At 42.5% G+C, this 21,644-nt stretch overlaps 1 protein-coding gene across 1 annotated transcript in view; it reads right to left on the reverse strand.

The window, feature by feature from the left end:
• Positions 1 to 375: 375 nt before the first annotated feature.
• The window catches only part of magi2a (membrane associated guanylate kinase, WW and PDZ domain containing 2a), a 121,945-nt gene continuing 100,676 nt past the window's right edge, over positions 376 to 21,644 (reverse strand). The window contains exons 11-23 of the mRNA XM_030767767.1: positions 16,290 to 16,321; positions 13,263 to 13,455; positions 11,454 to 11,495; positions 10,790 to 10,884; positions 10,125 to 10,317; positions 8,792 to 9,055; positions 8,447 to 8,632; positions 8,041 to 8,103; positions 7,824 to 7,944; positions 7,023 to 7,242; positions 6,669 to 6,812; positions 4,495 to 4,633; positions 376 to 1,170 (exon numbers count right to left, since the gene is read on the reverse strand). Of these exons, the coding sequence (XP_030623627.1) occupies positions 437 to 1,170; positions 4,495 to 4,633; positions 6,669 to 6,812; positions 7,023 to 7,242; positions 7,824 to 7,944; positions 8,041 to 8,103; positions 8,447 to 8,632; positions 8,792 to 9,055; positions 10,125 to 10,317; positions 10,790 to 10,884; positions 11,454 to 11,495; positions 13,263 to 13,455; positions 16,290 to 16,321 (2,426 nt within the window). The 3' untranslated portion in view covers positions 376 to 436. The remainder of the gene's footprint in view (positions 1,171 to 4,494; positions 4,634 to 6,668; positions 6,813 to 7,022; positions 7,243 to 7,823; positions 7,945 to 8,040; positions 8,104 to 8,446; positions 8,633 to 8,791; positions 9,056 to 10,124; positions 10,318 to 10,789; positions 10,885 to 11,453; positions 11,496 to 13,262; positions 13,456 to 16,289; positions 16,322 to 21,644) is intronic.

A 21,644-nucleotide genomic window follows, 5' to 3' on the forward strand; every position in this document is an offset into this window, starting at 1 on the left:
CAAACCCCTCCTCACATTCTTTTCATAAAATAGATCCCATTTTATAAAAACACTGCTGTAGTAATCAGTTCTGCTTTAAAATCAATGGTTCTGTACTTATGTAGGTTGCCACTTAGAGTGATAGAACCACAGACTAATAGACACAGTTGATCCATTTGATACTCCCATTCTCAGGGTCCTTGCACGCTACACACATTCTGCTTGGTTTACTTTTTGGAGTGGATGATTCCAGTTCTTAAGGTGGTGGGTGTCATATCTCTCTTAAAATAATTTAGAATAAAATATAAATAAGAATGCTCTCTCTCTCTCTCTCTCTCTCTATAAATGCATTGAAAGGTCCCTTGTGAGGTGGGTGAGTAGGGCGCCTGTGGAGGGGTGGTCAAGGTTGGACTTAGTTAAGATTCAAAACAGGCCTCTATGCATCAGGCCTCAGGTGTTATCTGCTCACAGTGGAGGACCCAGAGCGCAGGGTGCTGGGGAGCTTGTCGGAGCCGGGAATCTTCCATGGTCCTGGAGACACAGTGGATTTCCTCCCTGATGCACTGCTGCGACTGCTGGTGGTGTTCTTGGAAGTGCGGCTGGGCCGGCTTTCTCCAGGACCTTTCTCAGGCTCTCTGGGCTGGGCTTTCAGCTGTGCAGGGACCCCTGGTAAGATAGTGGCACCATCCAGGTTGCCGTTGCCCCTGTTCATGCTGGCATCTGGATGGGGGGTCTTGGAGGTTTCGGGCGAATGGGTGGGCTCTCTTTTTCTGGATGGCATGCTGCTTTTCTCTCCCCTACGTTCCTTGGATCTCCCACGACCACTTTTGGAGGGTTTAAGCTCCACAGGCTCCCCATCTCCTTCATCAGACTTTTGCCCCTTGACCCCGCTGCCTTGGCGGGTGGACCTGCCACCCTCTCTCTGTTTGGCTCTGCTGCTGCCGCTAGCCCCACTAGACTGTGCCTTCCTTTTCCCTGTACTGACTTGTTCTGGGCTTCTTGGCTCCAGCCCCTGTGGGTTCTGCATGTTCTCTGGCACCGCTGCCTCCAGGGGCAATGGGTGAGGCAGATCCGAGGGTGGACTCAGATGGGATGAAGGTGATGGACTCGTCAGGCTGTCAAGGGGCAAGGCTACTTCCGACAGGCTTGGGGAGGCTGTAGGGCGAGTATCCCAGGGGGCTGGACTGTCTGCTGGGGAACATAGCAACACAGTGAGTGACAGCAAAAAAGCACCTCTGAACCAAACACTCAGACACCAACAAACTTCAAAAATGCACTAAAAGACTTCAACACTGCAGGATATTCCATAGCAAATGATATACTGAAGTGTCCTTAGCATTTACTTAAACTACATGAAGCCTTGTAGGGGCATTTTCTATTGAGGATCTGAAAGAAAATTGTGTATGTCTTTAAATTAAAGGAGCTATTTGAAGTAATATAAGTTCATTTAATCGGACTACACTGGATAAATTAAGACCAAATCCTATTTCAGGCTGTTTCTAGGTTTAGATACTAGCATCAGCTCGGTGCAGTTCAAGTCAGTCTATATTGTTTAATTCATATACCTTGAGACACTCCATTCCTTCTACTCACATAGCCTTGTTCCAAAGAAACTGCACAAACAATGTAATGTTCTGGATTTGTACTTGTGCAGCTTGTGAGTTAAGAGAGTTTGTTGCTGTAGAAAACTCTGGGGTTTCATCCTATCCTGTTCTGTTGCTCGTCATCCCAGGCTCTGTGTATTGGAGTGACATGCATGGCAGTGCAGTTATGCAGCCTCCTGCTGGGACTGTGTGAAGAGGCCTGAAATCTCTACAGTCAACTGGCACTAAGTTAATTCCCTCTGACACCTTGTGTATGCTGCCTTCTCTGAAGGCTTAGTTATCTGTATGTACACACACACACACGTACACACACACATACTGTACATGTATACGTACACACAGATAGTGACGCACAGACTAAGAGAAAACAATTTGTTCACAGTGACAAGACCATGCAAACGTATCTTAAGACAGCATTTTTTAAAATGATAAAACCAAGTTCTCCATACCACTGTGAAAACTGAGGCTATAGAAAGAAGAACTGACGGATTATGATTTAACGTGGGACCTCCTGGCCCACTACATAACGGTCATACAGTATATTTCAGGTTTATGTGGGTACACAGGCAGGACATAGCAGACACCTTCAGAGGAAAATGAATTCTGTGCCAATAAAATCCTCTGCTGTATAGGAGAATGTGAGAGGGCTGCTCCATGTAAAGACGTAAAGCCTGCCAAAGCTAAGTCCTGATGACTGTATTTCAGCATGACTCCAGTGCTGCTGCACAGTCTGGTTTTGTTTTTTTCTCTCGGGCGGGGGCAGGTTGGGTGTAAGTTTATGGGATCTTAGTGATGGTTTTATTGTACAGGGAGTGTTTATGGTAGCGTGAGTTGGCAATATGTAGTAATTCTCTCATATGCAGGTGACAAGAATGTTCTACTTGAAGAGATTCACAAGATCTGAAACCTTATTCATCTAGAGATTATACATTGGCTCAGTGTTTTCCAAACTTACAATACTGCACATTTTTGTTCTTGCCTGGCACTAACACACCTGACTTCACTCGTCTACAACTTGCTGAGAAATGAACAAAACGCTGAACAAAATGCTGTCGACAGCGGCACAGCTCCGCTGCTCCATCTCTTTACACATCGATCTACCGATTACTGTGTTGTTCCTTCAAAAATCCAGTTTTTCAGAGATATCAGGTTGGACTGGGAAACATCACAAAATAGACATTGGACTAACATAAAAAGGAGCTTTGCCAAGGTCAGTCATATGACAGTGTTCAGGAAACAGCAGTTGATTCCACCATAACGAATCTTACCTAGATGAAAGCCTTCACCCACACACACACACACACACACACACAACAAAACCTTCACTGCAAACTAGCAAACTTTGACCACTAAATCAGGAGGCGTTCCTTCTGCAGGAAGGATTTTGCTCTTACAGAAAATACCAGTAGGGTATCTGTTTGCATGAGAGAAAAAAATGTTTTCCCATTTACAAATGTACAGCTACATCAAGTAGCTAAACATTTACTAGCATTCAAAAAACAAAGATTTTCAACATTAGAACATGACCACTAGGCTAGTCTTATGGCTTAAATGAACAGCAAAACAATTTTAGCCATTATGCAAGCACACACAAACTATCTGTGCTGAAAAAAGCAGAGAAAAGGTGGGCAGTAAGGTAAGGCAAGAAAATATGAAGTGTTTAAAATCATTGTGTGCCCTGAGCATGAACTCTTCAGCTTGTGAAAAACCACCGTGTTGCCGGTGGTAGTTTTTAACAGAACTGTCACTGGCCTTATTAAATGGATTAAAAATTGTAAATACTGCTTACAGGTGATTCCATAATGTCATTACCATTGACAATTCAATTATAATACTATATGAATTTTTAACTTTACCACCCAGCCCTTCCCCAAACCTATATCAAAGAAAACATCAACAGCAAAAAAAGAAGACAGCAAGAAAGATATAACTGAATATTACACCACACAACACCTCACCACACCACACAAAAACACCAACCAGAGAACTGTGTTAGAACACATGCACATTCAGTTACAAACCGTGTCTTTAGAGTGGCCCATTAGGAAGAAATAGGGGGAGCCATGCTTGTCACTTTTCATGCACATGGAGAGGCTGGAAGATACCATTCCTATAGGAGGGGAAGTAAGAACCTAGACCAATCATTAGAGTTAGAGCAGAGGCCTGGTGATGAGATGTTATTGTACAGTTACTAAGTTATACAAAAGAGAATAGACCTCTGAAAAGATCATTTACTGACAGAACACTTATTAGAGAGACAGAAAGAGCTTTAGCTATATTAATACAAGGAACATGCATTAAAAGACAGATTACAGAATGCTTTGTTAGAAATAGCTACAAAAGAGATATTGAAGAGGAGCAAGTCCAAGGAAAGTCACTGATTCCTGTATGTTGCTAATGCTCAGCTGTCATTAAATGCTTTATTTTACACAGTTTGAGGCTACTCGAGAGTTAGAAAGTTATTTCAGATCAAACTACTATGTCTTCTATATTAAATGTTTAAAGGCATTATGTACTTACGCCTTCAGCATGTAATAAATTCTTTAGCTTGTGAAAAACCATTGTGTTGCCAGGGGTTTGTTTTTAATAGACTGGTCACTGGCCTTATAAATGGATTTAAGCTAATGTGAGATTTAAGGAGTTGGGCACTACGAGTTTTAGAAAAAAATAATCACCAATTCTCCAATATCACATAATCATTAAAAAAATATTAATTATTCATAACATAGTATTTCCTTAATTTGACTGTATATGACCATTTTAATTCAGACAAATCAGACATGTTATATGAGCAACAAACTCTTGATGAGAATTGCACAAAGTTTGCTTGGCTTTAGTGTAGTTATATGGCAAGGCATAGGACCTAAGCTGAGGAAAATGTGCCATGAACAAAGGATCAGTAGAGACCCACCATACTCAGGCACCTGGCCCGTGCCCCTTTTCAGAAGCAGACGCACCCTTCGTCCCCCTGACTTAATCAACTCGATGGCACGCGCATGAGTCATATCCCTTGTAGTTTCTCCATTGATCTCAATGATCTGGTCTCCTACCTGTGCATGAAAGAAGATATGTTTATAACTTCTGAGTGTGTGTGAGATTGTGATTGATGTAAAACAAACTAAGAGTGTGCATGTGAAAATACTGAAAGGAAAAATCTGTAAAGGGAGGTAAGTACACAAAACAGTACACAAGACAGGTTTTGAAACGTAACTCTGAGACAGAAACAATAAAACGTACAGAGGTCCCATTAATAATGTATAACTATTTATTATGATCGATATGGATCCCTTATTCATGTCACCCACAAAGCTCTAATCAGCGTTACCAGTCGTGACTGAGCGCCGGCATTAACTAATTTCAGCAGCGTTTTGGTAATGTCACTGAATGAATGAATTATGGCTGCTGTGTCCCCTGCAGACCAGGAAGACAATGACAGCAGAATAACAATGTTCCTCCCACTTCCTGCAGATTAAAACTCTGTATGATATGAGGGGGTGGATCATTACTTTGCTTCTTGTCTTGAGGGAAAGTAATTATTTGCTCGCCAATTCTCTGCTACCTGAGTTCACACAAATTTTCTCTGACTGTCTCTGACTATATGAATGAGTGCAGGTTCCCCTCTCCTGCAGCAAGGTCTCACTGACACACAGTGCCTGCTTTTGGAATGAAGCTTAGGGCATACTTGACTAATAGGATCTTGCCCATGTGATGTAGGAGCTAACAGGTGACCCAACCATTATGAAAACTATACGAGTCATGCTCGTCACCACTAGCCAAAATCATTTGAATGCAAGGGTTCAAGTCCGTCAGCCAAAAATGGTCCAGTCATGAGGTGTCATTAGGGGTGGATCTGAATGGAGGTGAATACCAAAAGGGTGGAGAGCAAAGGAAGTTAATATCAAATGACTGAAAAGGATCATTCTACGGTCATAGCTACACATGAACTAACACCTTTGACTAAAAGGTGAATGGAAGGGTGGTCGGATGGACTGATGCATGGATTGATTGATCGATCGACTGGCTGACTCATTGATAGATGGGCACTTCGTTGATTCCATAGGTAAACTGTGCAAAGTGTAAATGTAGAACAGGATCAGGGCCAGCCCTACACAGTCCCTCTGGCAGGAACATATCTTCCCTGACAGGTCTGCTCTCCAAGGGCCAAACATACCAAATGCTATACAGGCTAATGGATTTTTCTTTGCAAATTTGAGCTGCTGCAGTCTCTTTCTAAGGCAACTTAAACACTTGTGATCACAAATCCTTCCTTTGAAGTCAATGTGCCATCACAATGCAGAACTGCTAAGAATCCAGTGAGCCAAGTGTTGGGTGGGCTGTAAGACTATGAGACTGCCATTATTAATGGCATAAATCAAGAGAAACTGCAGAGAGTCAGGAAGAGTCGCAGTCATCATTCAGTTGGGCTTGGGAGCTGATCTGAAGAGGCTGGTCTCAGAGGAGGTGAGAAAGAGCGAGGGGGGTAGAGGGAGTGAGAGTAATATCCCCTGTGGGCATTTTACTCATATTATCTCTGACAGGTTCATTACTGATAAGAAATGTATGGTGAGCCCGTATCGGTGCAGACAGGGCCGGACTGGGGAGCGGGGTGTGAGGGGCTGATAGATGATCAAGATCCATCTAGTGATACAGTTGAAGTCCCGCGATGACAGGCACTAATAAACTCCCCACTTGCTAAGCAGCAAAAATTAATTCTCCATTTCAGTGGATCCGATGTTGAAGTAGAGCTGATGGTGAAAACAAGAGTCAAAGTCTGAAAACATTATCTTGTTCTTGTCCCTTGATCACAGGGGGGCACCTTAAGAATCACCTACTGAACCTGTAGTAAACTAAGAGTAAGCTACATGTTTAAAAGAAAACATGTATCTGAAGTAATTCTGTTAACCTGGAATGCAACATATAGAGCATCTTTGTGAAAGATTCTCAAATCATCTCAAAGCATACCCTACACTGCCCCTTGGGGACTACACCCAAAATATCAAACAATTGCACATCTCCCAGCTAAGCAAATAGTTAAGTAAAGGGGAAATTCACATATCTCAACTATGTCATATGATGACAACTCACCCTCATTCTACCATTGCGAATGGCTGGTCCGTCTTCGGCCAATCGCAGCACAAAAAGGTCCATTTTGTATTCCCGCCCTCCACGAATACTGAAGCCAAAGCCTTTCACACTCTTCTCCAGCTCCACAGTGAAGAAGTCAAAATCCTGTGAGGGATGGACACAAACACAAACTTTCTTGCTGTTGTTCTAGAAAAGGATTCTGAACACTTACTTCTGTTTAACTTCAAACCGTTACAGAAACAGTATTTCATGCTTAAATTGTTTCGCATTGATTATAAACAAATTGTTTGCCAGATAAACTACCATACAAATCAGAGAGTTGGTTTTGCTGCTGTCTGTTCATGTAAGATCTACCTGTGGCTGTCTGTACTCTGGTATGGGGAACTGTCGGGCATCAGTGGACAGTTGTCTGTAGTCTAGCAGAGGTGGGTGTCTGTAGTCTAGCGTGGGGGGCTGGCGATAGTCAGCCACAGGAGGGTGCCTGTAGTCTACTGGGGGCTGCCTGTAGTCGGTAAACGGGGGCTGCCGAATATCCGGTTTCACATCCTGTCGCGCCTTCACCTCTGACCTGTAGCTGACCAACAAAACAAATTAAAAAAAACATTTATGAGAAAATAATAGTGATGTTTCGTGCATTTTTTTTAGCAAAAAATATTTACTTTACAAAGATTTTGGCCATATAATTTCAATTAAAAAAGGAAATCTTGAGTTGGTGAGTGATTTTGGAAATTTTCATGCGTGAAGAGTGATATGTGAAAAAAACTTAGTGAAATCTTCACTCCTTCCTGATTCGTATAAATGTTTGAAGACCTGTTTTAAGCAACCACACAGGTAAATAATTTAGAGCTCCATTAAAGTCAACTGATGTTACCCCACCAATGCAGAGAGAGAATTAGTGCTCTCAGAGGCTGTATGTATATGTGACTCTCTGAGATCCCTCATTCATATATACATGTTCCCTGTTTTGTATGTATAAAATCAGACACTACACTGGCATCAGAAAGTGGCAGCGAACATACACAGCTCAGCTGTGGGGCTCCATATACTGCTACTGATAACATACTGCTGCTAAAAACAAAGCCCTTTAAAAGTCAGTCAGTCAGATAAATGTGTTTTAGGACAGAGTGCATATGGAGGGTGATGGTCAGGTCTTACCTGCTGTCATAAGCATATATCTGCACAGGCGGTGCAGGGGGCTGGCTGGCTGGGCTTTGTTGCGTTACTGGGGTGGGCTGGGCTGCTGGGTTGGGTTGTGTTACTGGAGTGGACTGGGTTACTGGGGAAGTTTGAGTGACAGGACTGGGTTGACATGTTGAAATGGTTTGTTGAGTTGAGTTAGGCTGGGCCACTGGACTGGGCTGAGCCTGGGGACTGTGCTGCTGGGCCATAGGACTCTGTTTCTCTGAGCTTGTTGCCGAGGGAGGGCCGTTAAGCTCTGAATAACACACACACACACACTACTTCAGTACAAAAGTCCCTTGCTACATAATTTATATACAAATACATAGCCAGCTATGACAACAATGACAAATGCACAAAAGTATCCAATACATTATATTCAGCATTCTCTAAGCTCTCCAAAGGACTATCTGTGAAAGTACACACATGCAAACACGTGTTAAATAAGGCACAGATATTTACTGCAGCTTCAAACAATATGCATTTTTACAGGTCAATGTTCAGAAATGCAGGTAGAAAATGAGACATATTAATATAACAAAGTGTTAATACTAACAACTGCTCTTCTCATTCTAGGAGATCTGTGTGGTTGCACTCACCTTCCTGTGGGATGATTCGCAGCGTGACGCTAAGCCCAGCATCTTTGATGAGTTTAACAATGTCTGCATGTGGCATGCTGACTATGGACTGATTGTTGACAGCGAGAATACGGTCTCCCACCTTCAGCTTACCACAGCGATCTGCTGGACTGCCCTCAATGATACGGCCAATCTTATGAGGCACAGCTGAGACAGAAGACACGTATAAGTACTTGACAACTCTAGTTGGTGATCTGAGCTCAGTAATTTGATTTGGCTTATACTGGCTTGGATAAGAGTTGCATATGGGTTAGGACAGCTGATTCTAGCTCTACCACACAATGACAAGCTGTGAAGGCCACTTACTGATAGTGGCATTGCTTTCAGGTCGGTTCAAGGAGCTGATGATGACAAATCCAAAGCCTTCACTCTCCTTGCGGCTGATGATGACGTCACTGGCCTGCATGTTCTGAGTGGCTGCAGCCTCTGGAGGGGAGGAGCCTGTGGCAGAGGAGTTCTGTGCAGCGGTTATGTTGTTGGGGAGGGTTCCGGAAGCAAAGTCGCTTCTGGGGGAGCTGTGCTGAGTGGACACAGAGCCCGGGCTGCGGCCATTCTCTGGACACGGCTCACCTACAGGGGTCAAGAGAAAGGGAGGGGGACAATGAATCCTGTCTCATTAGCAGTACTCCGTCAGTGGACAATCAGCTTTAGTGTGTAGAGGATGCAAAACCAAGAACTTAGCTCTGGTCTGAGGATAATAGTATGGGAAATTAAAGACAGGTCCAAGTTTCTTGATGCGTTGTGCCATTGAATCGTTTTCTGAGACTTCAAAAACCAGGGAAGGATTTACATTAATGGAACTAAAATCAAAGCAGACTCTGCAAAACAAGCGTGTGAATTTGCACAGAGTTCATTATCTCGACAGACACTAAATTGGCTTTAAAATTCAAAACTGAACTCTTTTTCTTATCATGCATGCTCTGAAATATAATTTAAGTGAACAAAAAAAATAAATAAATAAAACGGGACATTAAGCGGCAGTCTAATAAATAAATAAGGCAGACACAACCGAGGATGAGTTGAAGCTTGTCCAAAGCTCATTACAACTCCTCTGTGATCAAGCTTTCAAGTCTAATAAAGTCAGGTTGCACTAAGTGAACAGTTCCCAGAAACCTTAAACTTCTCTAACCCTCCTGACAAACAGCAGGGGGAGGAATTTCAGGCCAAGGATAAGAAAAATGAAGGGACAAAAATGACATAACACAAGTTTAAGGATGGAGAATGTGTCTGGGGCAGTAGTTAGGATCTGGGGGCTGAATGGCAGACAGTTTGAGAGCTGATGTTAGTGAAAGAGAAGATATTAGCACTACAGAGAGACTAATCCAACAGCTCTATTGCACAAGACAGGCACAGAAGATAAAGCAACATGGAGGGAATGACTAAAAAAAAGAAGTATAAAATTCAAAAATTACAACGAATATGTGTGTGTGCATTTCTGTGTGTGTGTGTGTATGTGTGTGTGTGTGTGTGAGAGAGAGAGAGAGAGAGAGAGAGAGAGAAAGAGAGTCAGAGAGATTTAGAACTAGTGCAAGGGAGGGGGAGGGAGGTAGAAAGAGAGGAACAGAGGGTGGACAAACACAGCAGATATATACTGATAGCCAGCTGTCTCATCCCAACATCCACACACAGCCCTTCTCACCTGTACCCTGTATCCGTCTCCTAACTGTCAGGTTGACCTGGCCATTGCGTGCTGCCCCATGCATCAGGTCGATGACATAACGATGGGGTTTTCCTGCCACTGGGATCCCGTCCACAAACAGGAGCTCGTCGCCAGGCCGCAGACGGCCATCCCTGTCTGCTGGGCTTTTCTCTATGATAGCGCCAATCAGGATCTGCAGATCACATGCACAGTCAGTAGGGATACACTACAGTTCAAAGGGTTGGAGAACCTACAGAAGGGAGCAGTTCAGCCCAATCTGTGTCAACTACCTCATAAACTAGAGTTTGAATATTTTTTGCATTTCATATTAATAATGCATTTTGTTTCTTTGTTCAATTTCCATATTTTAAATACACATTTGTCACAGGTCATTGAAGTTAGGAGTACATCACGTGATCACTATGTGAACAAGAAGAGTATGGACAGAAAAGGCTGTTAGAAACACAGTAAAAGGACAGGTAGTGTTAGTAACACCAATTAGTTGACACAGTGTTTGGCGTGTGAAAGACTGTTGGGGGGTTTCGCCCACTGCAGGTTCTCTCTGTTTGCCATGAGCCTTGTGTGTGTGTTGTGAATTAGTGGGTAAAGATGAGAGGGTTTCCAGCCCGTCTCATACGAGCCTTCTCGCAGGCGTCCGGACTCACAGGCTGGCCGGCCTCATCGCCCCCCAGGATCCGGAAGCCAAAGCCAGACTTCTGCCTGCGCAGGTGAACCTCCACCTCCTGGTACTCTGCTCCTGCTTCAGAAACAAGGAAAGAGCACAAGTCATATGCAGCCAGGGAGCTGATATTGTCTGAGTGTATGAGTCTGTGGGTGTATGAGTCTGTGAGTGCATGAGACCACAGTGACTAAAGCCAGAGACAGCTCAGAAGTTCTCGGATACTCCTCAAAATGTTTTGAGACGATATACTTCCTGTGGGTTTTCGAGTGATTATTTACCGATGGGGTTTTTTTTTGAGTGGCATTTATTTCCCGCTTTAGGGTTGAACACATGAAACAATATGATGCATAAACAAGCACTCTTGTATCTCACATTAAATTACAGTTACACGGTTAATGAGGACACCATTTCTAATATTTTCCAATAAGTTACTCATTACTGTAGCACAGAGTGCAATAATTTGTCTGAACATTTTTAATACCTGGAGACAGATACCTATAGATAGTTGGCAAGTCTGTTAGACTGGGGACATGTAAATAGAGACCTAACATAAAGCTGATGAGGATTTTTTAAAACAATTTAACCACTTTTAATAGCATAACTCAAGTAGAGTTGGAGGAGTCAGTGCCATGCCATGAACAACTCACCAGGAGGATCACCGGGGTAGACTGTCCGTGAGGGGCCGGACTCTGGGAAGGGAGACCAAAGGGAGAACCCATAAAGACTATTACTGTGCAATCCAGTGTGCACTGGAAGGAAGCACTGTCTTATCAGAGGTTTGGTAGAAAACAAGAGACTCAGCGCTTCATTACAGTTATCATACTAAATCCTCCACCGTACAGCATATTCCTTAGACTGTAAAATGATTACATTGTGAAATACATCAATCTTTTTAAGTTCAGTGAGCAGCATGGGACAGACTTTAATTTTCCATCATAGTAGGTACTGGAATGAAGCAGCAGTTTCCAAAGTCAGTATGTTTCTGACCTTGTGAAACATCCCCCAGATGAAATCAATACAAGAGAAGAATAGTAACATTATCAGGTTGTGCTATTCCATGTAATTTTGACTTGAAAAGATGGAATTAGCTACAGAATATAGAGCGTGCACTGAGAGAGGGAGGGAGAGAGAGAAACACAACGGAGAGACCGAGAGAGAGAGAGAGAGGGGGGGGGGGGCACAACACAAATGGACTATTCTTACCACAGAACCCATTTACAGTGTCTCTAAGCTCCATTCCTGAGTTCAGAGATTAGCCATCATTCACTTATCCAGTGTACTTACAGAAGAGGGTAGATAAGAGGAAAGTGACATTACAGGAAAGAGGTTTCATTTATAGTATATTTGACAGTCTGTGTCTTAAATAGCGAGCTATGTGTTCGCATAAGCCTTCAAAAAGCACCAGAGATCTCTGAGTTGCTGGTTGTAAATGCTCTATACAGGATTAAGTGAACTTGAAGTAAATATAGACTATGCAGCAAACCACTAATCAACCATCAGGGGCATATCCAGCTCCACTCTAAGGACTGAACAGAGAAAAGAGGTAGGCGAAGTTTGAGTGAAATGTGGAGACTTGTGATGCCTGAAAAAGAGCTCAACAAACAGTTCTGTCCTCTTTAAAGAAGGTCATACAAAATTAATAAACCCAGCAGAGCTCCTCTCTCCCGAAGCAAATCTCAAGACAAGCAATATGTACATTCAAACTGAGCCACACAGTGCAGAACCATGTGGCCAGTGGAGATGGCCTTAACTGACACCAGTATAGACTGACTAAAGTATAGCTAGAGCCAACAAAGGCATATCAAAAGTCCACGAATGTAAAGTTTTGACTGACGCCTGAGAAGACAGATATGGAATCTCAAGTTGACGCGTTTCAGTTTGTGCAAGTATGAGTGAATATGGTATTCTCCTCACATGAACTATCATTCCCATTTGATTCACTGAGATGGTATTTCAGTACAACCTGGCAGGGGGTTCATTGGAAACTACTACTAAAGAGGAAATTTTAAGGCATTAGACTAACTGTAGGTGTAAAGAATAAATAAGCTACAATAAAGCACATTCATCTGTAATGAAGACACGAAAAACCTGAAAACCATCTATCATAACATGAAACCGTCTGGGATCACAGCACAGGGCATAATTACTGTTTTATATCCTACAAACCCAGGCACACATGTCTCTGAGTCTGTCATTATTTCTCCACAGCACTTGGCACTGAAAAAAAGACCAACATTTTTCATGCAAATCAGCCACCAAAGTTCTAATAACGCCTGCACATATGTGTGTATGTGTCTGTGCAAGTGTCTATGTGAGTGTGTGGGAGTGTAAAGTATGTGTGTGTGTATACATATTCACTACAGGGGGTCCAACTGTTAAGTATAACTTCACCATTAAATTTTCAGCTCCGACCTAAGTCTGGAGCAGCAGTGGAGTGAGGGCGGGTTGTTACTTACGCCTACTCTCAAAGATAGCCCTGGACTTCTCATAAAGGGCATAGGGCTCAGGGTTGTTCAGATCAAAGCCCTCAGCATAGTCTGGGACAGAGCCCCTGTGCAGGTGGTGTGTTGGGAAGGGGGCACTGTGGGGGAGGACAGGGACAGACAGGCTGGTGTGGGGGCTGCCCTGGTTTTCCCACAGCTCCAGGACCTGCAAACACATGCGCATTTGTTCAGTCAGTGCCCAAACCCAGCCCCACTCCCAGTCGAGTCGGCAGGGGGCGCCTCCCCTGGGCTCTCACAATCTCCAGACATAAATCTGATTTGAAGGGATACAAGGGAAACATAGTGTCCTTCTTCACAGCAATTATTTCTTATGGAAAGGAGAGTTTACAGATACGTTTAAAAGGATGCTTGCAGAAACATTCAAAAATCAAATTAACATCACTCACTATTTGTACATCCTAATCTACCTCATTCAGTGATGAAGGATCTATACTCAAACACTGATTGTAAAGAAGGGAATTATGGTGTCGGGAATTAGTATATGTTGCTATGCACTGGCATGCACTCACGCACACACACACAAACGCACTGGGAATAACAAGCAGGTACATCCTGGTCCATCAGCAGCCCCAGTTTTTCTAATAATATTCAGTAAGCAACAAATCCAAACATGCACTAGCATAATTAGAAGTGAAGAAAAAAAAACAGAGATGGGAGGGGGAAAATGCCAGATCACATTAAAGCAGGTCAATTTGAGCATATTAATTTTGTTGCACAGCTCAACACCAAACAACTGCTCGGTGCTGCTGTGTGCAGGGTAAAAAAACATATTAACTATATCACTGTTCTGTTATCACTGCCAAGCAAATGCATGTGCTCACATATGGAATAGGAATATCACTGTTCAGAGGAAGCTTTTGAAATGAAAGGGGTTATTCAAATAGGGCCTGAGATTTGGAAAATGTATTCATCTCAGTAAACCAAAGAGACGGTTTAAAAACTGAGATTACCACTGGGGACTGAAGAGATAGCACTGAACTTGTTTATGCTAGTGCTGCTGTGTAACATGCTAATTCCGACAACAACCCCTGTGACCTTACATGTCTTTGAAATCTACAGCAATGTGTCAGCACATCAGTTTTCATCTAAGTATCTTCAACGGAAACAAGGCAGTGATCTTGACCAAAGTATGGTGGTAGCTAATCATTTTAATGTGTCTAATCAACTGGAGTGGAACTGTGACTGTTTTGGGGTACATAAAAAGTTCTGAAAGGTGAACAGAGACAAGCACTTGACACTGTCTAAGGGGCTCTTTTAAAAATCCAACACACACATTTTTTTGGCTATCTTCTGTTAATAATGCCCAGCAGAGCTGAATATTACTTGGTGTGCATCAACTACTTAATAACTTACATTTTATGAAACTTTTCTTTGACCGCTGTAGGCTGCGGAAATGTTCCAGCAGCAAATGATCTCTAATTAAACCTCAGCTGAACTCTGTGGCTGAAAGTTTGGCAAAGTTAGATGACCAAAAAAAACCCCCCAAAAAACCCCTCAAAACGGTGAGGGGAGAAGGGAGGAAGAAAAGAGACAGACGGAGACAGACAGAAAAGACAGGTGCACTGTGCTTTCACTAACCATATTCAACCTTTCAGAGCAGAGCTAAAGATGTCTGCCTCCTGTGCTGTAGGAGTAAGAACTCCATTTGTCTGTTCTATTTTCCCCTGCACTGCATGGAGGTGATGAGCAATCAGGAGGGTTTATGACTACAAGTAGTGGTATTCTGAAGATGGGGCCTCAGCTCACTGGGGCCCAGTGCCCTCTCTGAGTGAATTACATAGCCTAATGGAGTGAGTGAGGGTGAGTAGCTGGTCAGGCAACAAATACAGAAAGCTCTGGAATGGAATTAATGTGAAACACACACACACACACACACACAGATGCACAGACACAGAGCATTTCATCATCAGGAACATATCTAACTCCTGAGAAGAGCTGATTTTTGGTGTAGAAATCTCCTCAAGTCTTTTGCCCTTTGTGTTGGCTATGTGGTTCAGGTACAGGGGCAGCAGTGAGTGAAGGCCGTGAGTGAGTGAGTGAGTGAGTGAGTGAGTGAGTGAGTGGGCTTTAGAGGTCATGTCTGAAAGCTCATGTGCTTTGTCAGTTTTGCATGTCTGAATGAAGCTCACATGAACAGTGAATGCTACGCTGAGTAAGAAGACATGAACACAAGAAGCATGGACAAAGAATATAGCTTCCAGCAAATATGCAAACTAAACAGTTGAAATATGATTTCATGCTTTTCTGATGTGAAAAAAAGAACTGAGATAAAGAGAGCGGAGGATATTAAAAAAGTAAATGATAAGACAAATGGGAACAATGATACAATTAGTTTCAAAGAAAGAGTGTTATTGTAAACAAGAGCAGAATTAAGCTTTGGAGGAGTTATGTGAATTCATTTAGATAAAAGGAGTCATGTTAGGGTTTCCATAGATACAGTATTACTGTATATGATTTTTGTGCTCTTTTTAGACTATCATTGAGAGCTTATTTAAAGCTATAGATACAATATTTAATACATTATTTTGTGATCTCTTAGATATGTAATGAGAGATTTTTGACAAAAATTCACATTGGATACAAAGTGGCTGATAGACTTTAATGTGCAAGATGTGAATGAATGGAGAGGTGATGTTCTGTAGTGCTATATCCATAAAGGGCCATTTTAAGGGTACAAGTGTCTTTGCAGGAAAAAAAGATGTAAGTTTTAAACTAAAAAAAAAAAAGCAGCTGCAGCCAAACAGACAAATGAGTTAGTATGGGTGATATAACCAGGGAGAGCAGGGGCAGTCAGGTGGCCACCTTGGTTAAAAACAACAGAACAGAGTAGTTCTTCATAGCACCTCAAACGTCTTAACTACAGAATGACCAGTTTATTCATGTGCATATACACATGCCCTCTGTAGTGTTGGTTAATTAATGGTAAATCAGACACAGAGCAAAGGGGACAGCTCAGGTTTGGAAGACAATGCATTTTACCTGTTTAGAGGTCTTCCAGGGGGAAAACTGACCTGCAATGGTAAAAGAACAAGAATGTTTAGCCTCTGAAATGGGGTATTTATTTAATCATAGTTCAACTGGGTAAAAAGAATGCATGACGGTATTTGACGCCATGCTGGAAATTGGCTGGTGACTAATGAACATGGCTAATGAACAAGAACTAAAATTTAGGCTGCTATTTTCAGTTTGGTCAAAGAGAAGAAAGGTCAGCAGACAGTAGCTGATCTGGAAATACTCAAGGCCATAAAGTCTGCCCCAAAGTTTCTGTATATCTAAAGTATGCATATGACTAATATATAGAATGCATTTTAAGGTCATCAAGGTGTGAACTGTGCATTGATGATATCCAGTAAAAAGGAAGACTACCGAGAAACAAAGGGACATGTTCGAACTTTTTAAAATCTGGATTTTGTAAAGTCACCGTGTTTATATTCCCTTACTGATAAATGATAAAGTTGCATTCGTTTCAACATAATTACATATTTTTTGTGGACCTAGCATGTATTTTTTATGAAAAATCTGAGACCTCTGTTTGAAATAAACAGAGTGAGAAGAGATCTTAATTGTGATCATCTGAAGTGGCGTGAACATTACACCAGAGGCACATTTTGGAAGGTCCCTTTGTGAGTAATTATACCAGTGAGTCTTAAATTGCAAAAGTAGTTTTCATAAGACAACGCAACAAACACAACAATGGCAAAGCCAAAACCAAATGGCAGGGCAAAGTGCTTCTAAAACATAATCACAGGGAACAGAGCCGAGAGAACCTCTTCTGATATTAGGAGCCAAACTATGCCAGGCTGACATCAAAACAACAAACGAAGGAAGTCATGAATATGTGCCTCCAAACTATTACCATATCAGCCTTGAAACACACACACACACACACACACACACAAGCACACACACACACACACAAGCACACACACACGCGCGCGCACACACACACACACACACATACATGCCATCCTGTCTTTCATGTGCTGCCGTGGACAGCCTCCAGGAACAAATGAGTCTATGCAAATCAACAGGATTGAATTATCAGGTGCCTCAACACATTTTATATTCCTAGCTTGCTTACTTTAAGCTGCAATTATACTATAAACATGCCCTCCATCAAAACAAACCACCAAATAACAGACAGAAAAACAGGAAAAATATCCTCAGACCGTCAGCATTTCACTGAGCGATCAGATGGACAGTGAGGATATGTATTAGCTGGGACTTTGCTGCAAAACAGAGAAAAGGCACTGGCTCTCAGTGAAGAGGAAAGAAAGGATTTGGCTAAATTTCCCACTTGCCCATAGCATCAGCATGTGGTAGACATCAGAATAGCAGAGAATGCTGAAATACAGAGGCCATAAAGAGGTCACTGCACTCCTCTGCCATAACTTCAGAGCCTGACTACAGAAAAAAAAATATCCATCTGTCGAAAGGAAGGTGAGGCAAAAATTGTCCAGTGTAAGTTAGGAAACTGATCAAAACCACCAGCAATTATCCAGACGTTGGCATATAATTTAAAGCTCGGCCAACTTTATTTTTATCCTGTCTTAACCATTAGAGGAAATGCTTAATTATAGTTCACCCTCACATTAATAGGGCACATTGGCATAACCTCATACATACAGACTGAGACCGCCCTCTGTTATGAATGTGGACAATCCATTTACCGTGAAAGTGGAGATTTGACTTCATTTGTATTTGATGACTAGAAAACAGACATAACAGAACTGACATTGAAAAATTGACCTTTTAGCATTTGACTGCAAATAATTATTTGATACTTATTGCTTCTGCTAAATGTATACATAAAATATGATTTAAAGATTGCATGCACCAGAACCATCTGCAGTGCAGAAGGTAGTGTAAACTCAGATCAAGTGTACAACTGTTAAATTCTCCAATCTTAGCCTTCATCATCCAAGTGGTCTAAGCTGAGTTTAATAACATGCATGCAGACAGATTCTAATTGCCAGAGTTATAAGGAGAAGATTAATAACATGGATCACGACTGGCATGCCACTGACTCGGTCTGAGGGTCTCCAATAGACTTCATACATCATAATCTGCTTGACGATGACACGATAACACTTTGGCTCAAGAACAAATTAGGAGGTTGTCATGGTAATCATGCCCGGGGAAAACCAAACAGAGTGACCAGCCAGAGGGACAGGTGGAGAGTTAGACTGACAGGTGTTGCAGTTGGATCTGTGCAGGCTGATTATGGAGCAGCCCAAGGCTGCACGAATGGGACATGGTGCCATTGAAAGTGAGCTACTGTCAATAGATCTGCTTTGCTCCTCCTCTTGGCTCATGAATGTGAGATGCTGTCTCATAACTGAAACAAACTGTGTACACTGAAGACATCTGATCTGCGTTTTATGCCCACTCAAATCACAGGATACATTTATGCCAATGTGCACAACTATTACCCACCACATGGCCTGGTGTGGCCCATTTTATTACCTAAATGAGATTCAGATAGCACTCAGACAGCATTCATCTAGCATATCTTATGAATATACACCTAGAGCCCTGAGGGCGGAAGTTTTAAATTGTGTTTGAGGCATAAAAATTGATTCAGTCGATACCAGAGCCATTACATGTTCACTCACACGTGGGGCAGCAGACACATTCAGAAAACTGTGAAGTGGTGACAGTAATTGACTGATGTGTGGTGTAGTCCTACAACTCATTACATTATAACAACTCCTAAATAATTCTGCAGTCAGTTGTTCTACTTTTGCGCATTTGCAGCCTCAATACATAAATTTCCACTCATCCTAAGCATGTTGACAAAAGAAAAACAATCCAGGTTGACTGACTGACTTCTATTTTCTCCATCGCCCAGCTACTTGAGTTAAATTTCTTTGCGTCAACAGTCCAGTTTTCTGAACAATGCTCCACGCTGTTGGTCTTATTTAACCCTTGCTAGCCAAACCAGCATGATGAGGTGAGACCTGGCAGTAATCGGTAGGGCCTTTGGAATACTCTTGCTGATTCTAGCAGACTCTTTGAATGACTATCGATCTTTGCATGCTGCAGAGGCTTGACTGGCTCTCAGAGAACCCGGCTACACGTCTCAACATGGAGTAAAGCCGCCAACATGGCCACCTCGCAGCGCTCCCGTTGGCAGGGTGCCCGCCCCCAAGGTCCCAGCTCTTACTCAGAGCCAATGAATCAGTGTCTGGTGCAAAGCGAAATAATCCTTGTGTTGCTCAGGGCTAGCTCATTGACTCAGAGTTTTTCTCTCCTTTGACTTTCTCCACTTGAGCTGATAGATAATAATCGGAGGTTTGTTCAGTGGAGCACTTTGGACTGCACAGTGAGGGACCTGGGTTACAGTCTCTGGATGAATCATGACTCACAGACTCTGCACCAATGTACAGCCTCAGACATCTTCCATGTGAAAGTCTTATTTCGACAGCTCACTCCAGCTGTGTGATGTGAATTTTAATGATGTGAATTCACATGTAGATAATGGTCTCCATCTTCATGTTTGCACACATTTTTTTTCTGTATTTAAAGCCTGTCTTTTAGAAGAATACTCAACAGACCCAAACTCTGTGGAATCAAATCAAGCTGCCAACTTACTGGTCCCATGATTACTGAAAAGTTAATGGTTTAGATACACACTAATGAGGTTATTGGTGTTGCCTGCATTAATTAGCCCTGCTAAAAGAGAGAAACTATTTGTTTTCTAGAATCAGCCAGGAGCTGCCTGCCTGCTGAGTGATAGCCAAATTTATAGGGTTTAAAGCATTTTTACTAATAGGATTCTAAAAGTCTCCACTGCTGATCCACAGAGCACCACCTTGGGCTTTGAGCAACAGTCCACTAAGGATATGAATAATCATGTCTGCATACGTAGCATCACAGAGATTGTGTCAGAAACAGAAACTAACAGATGCACACACACGCGCACACCCACATACACACACACAAACCACAAACAAACAAGCGAACAAACAAACAAAGTGTACATGTGTACAGACATCAAATTTTAGAGAAAAATCACTGCAATATTTGAACATCAAAGAAAATCTGTCTTTGAACCTCCAGGAAAGAATGACTAGCCTGCACATAAGCCCTGAATGTTACAGGATAAAGCTTGCATTGTATTTGAACACTGCCACAGAGAGCCTTTAAAGTGAGCGACTAAAGCGTAATGTTAAGTACTTCACTCTCGCTGTGCGCATTTGAAGACATGAGAAACAAAACCTATGGCTCAACAGCAAACGAAAGATAAGGAGCAAGGAGCTGAATCCATAAATGCACTGGAGACCTTGGAAATGAACACATCTCAGTAGCACTACCAAACACAGCCTCTCTTTTATTCATATTCATTGTCACCTCAGACCACCACACAAACAACCGTGCTATTGTAACAGCTGATCGTTTATGACCTGGTGAGATCCCCATCATATCGGGGTTGCCATAGAGATGCAGAATGAGAATGACACAACAGTGTGGTAAGGCTCAGAGGCAAAAGCAAGGTTGTAATAACACTGTCAAAACTCCTCAGCTGAGTGAACTCTTGCTTGCCAAAGTGAACCAGCAGATGGCATGATGGCCAGCACTCTGGTGATGAGTGTTGACAGATCCGTCTGTTCCTCAGTGACAGTTTATTAAAGGAAAAGCACATGGCCATGCTGCCCATACCACCATCTGGACATGTTGACTGTGATACTTTCTCACAATACTCTCTATATTACACTCATCCAACGTGCAGCTTCGAAGGTGGAGCATCTGCAAACATTCTGGACAGGGTTGGTAGTTAAAGACAGAGAATTCCTCAGCCATTGACATGTATGTTATGTCAGCTGAAAAGGGAAGAGGCAGACTAGCCTGCTAGGGAGACATAATCTATAAGTGTATGGGTCAGATCTGTGGAACACGACAAGGTCTCAGAGAGAGAGGGGGGGGGGGGGGGGGGAGAGAGAGAGAGAGAGAGAGAGAGAGAGAGACAGAGGAGATCATGTAATTAGAATGAATGGCTAGTGTCCGATCCCTTGACAGGAAGGCCAAATTGCTGCATATTAAGAAGTGGAACATCATTTCAATGGAATGGTGACAGTTTTATTATGGTTTATAATGGTCTGGCTAAACGCTCAGTGCCCAATCCCTTGATTGGGTTCATGGAGAAACAAGATCTATGCAACCGCTCAGATGCATTCCTTCCATGTTGGACATTACACCTGTATTAAAAGCAAACGGAATGGTGGAACAGAATTATTGCTTCAGCTTTCTCTGACCTGCAGTTTAAAGGCAGTCAGTTCCACACCCTGAATTCATTTCCTATTGGGCAGTGGAAGGGGGCACACCAGGAAGAAA

The sequence above is a fragment of the Chanos chanos genome, chromosome 1 (genome assembly GCF_902362185.1).
Source record: "Chanos chanos chromosome 1, fChaCha1.1, whole genome shotgun sequence".
NCBI classification, from domain to species: Eukaryota; Metazoa; Chordata; class Actinopteri; order Gonorynchiformes; family Chanidae; genus Chanos; species Chanos chanos.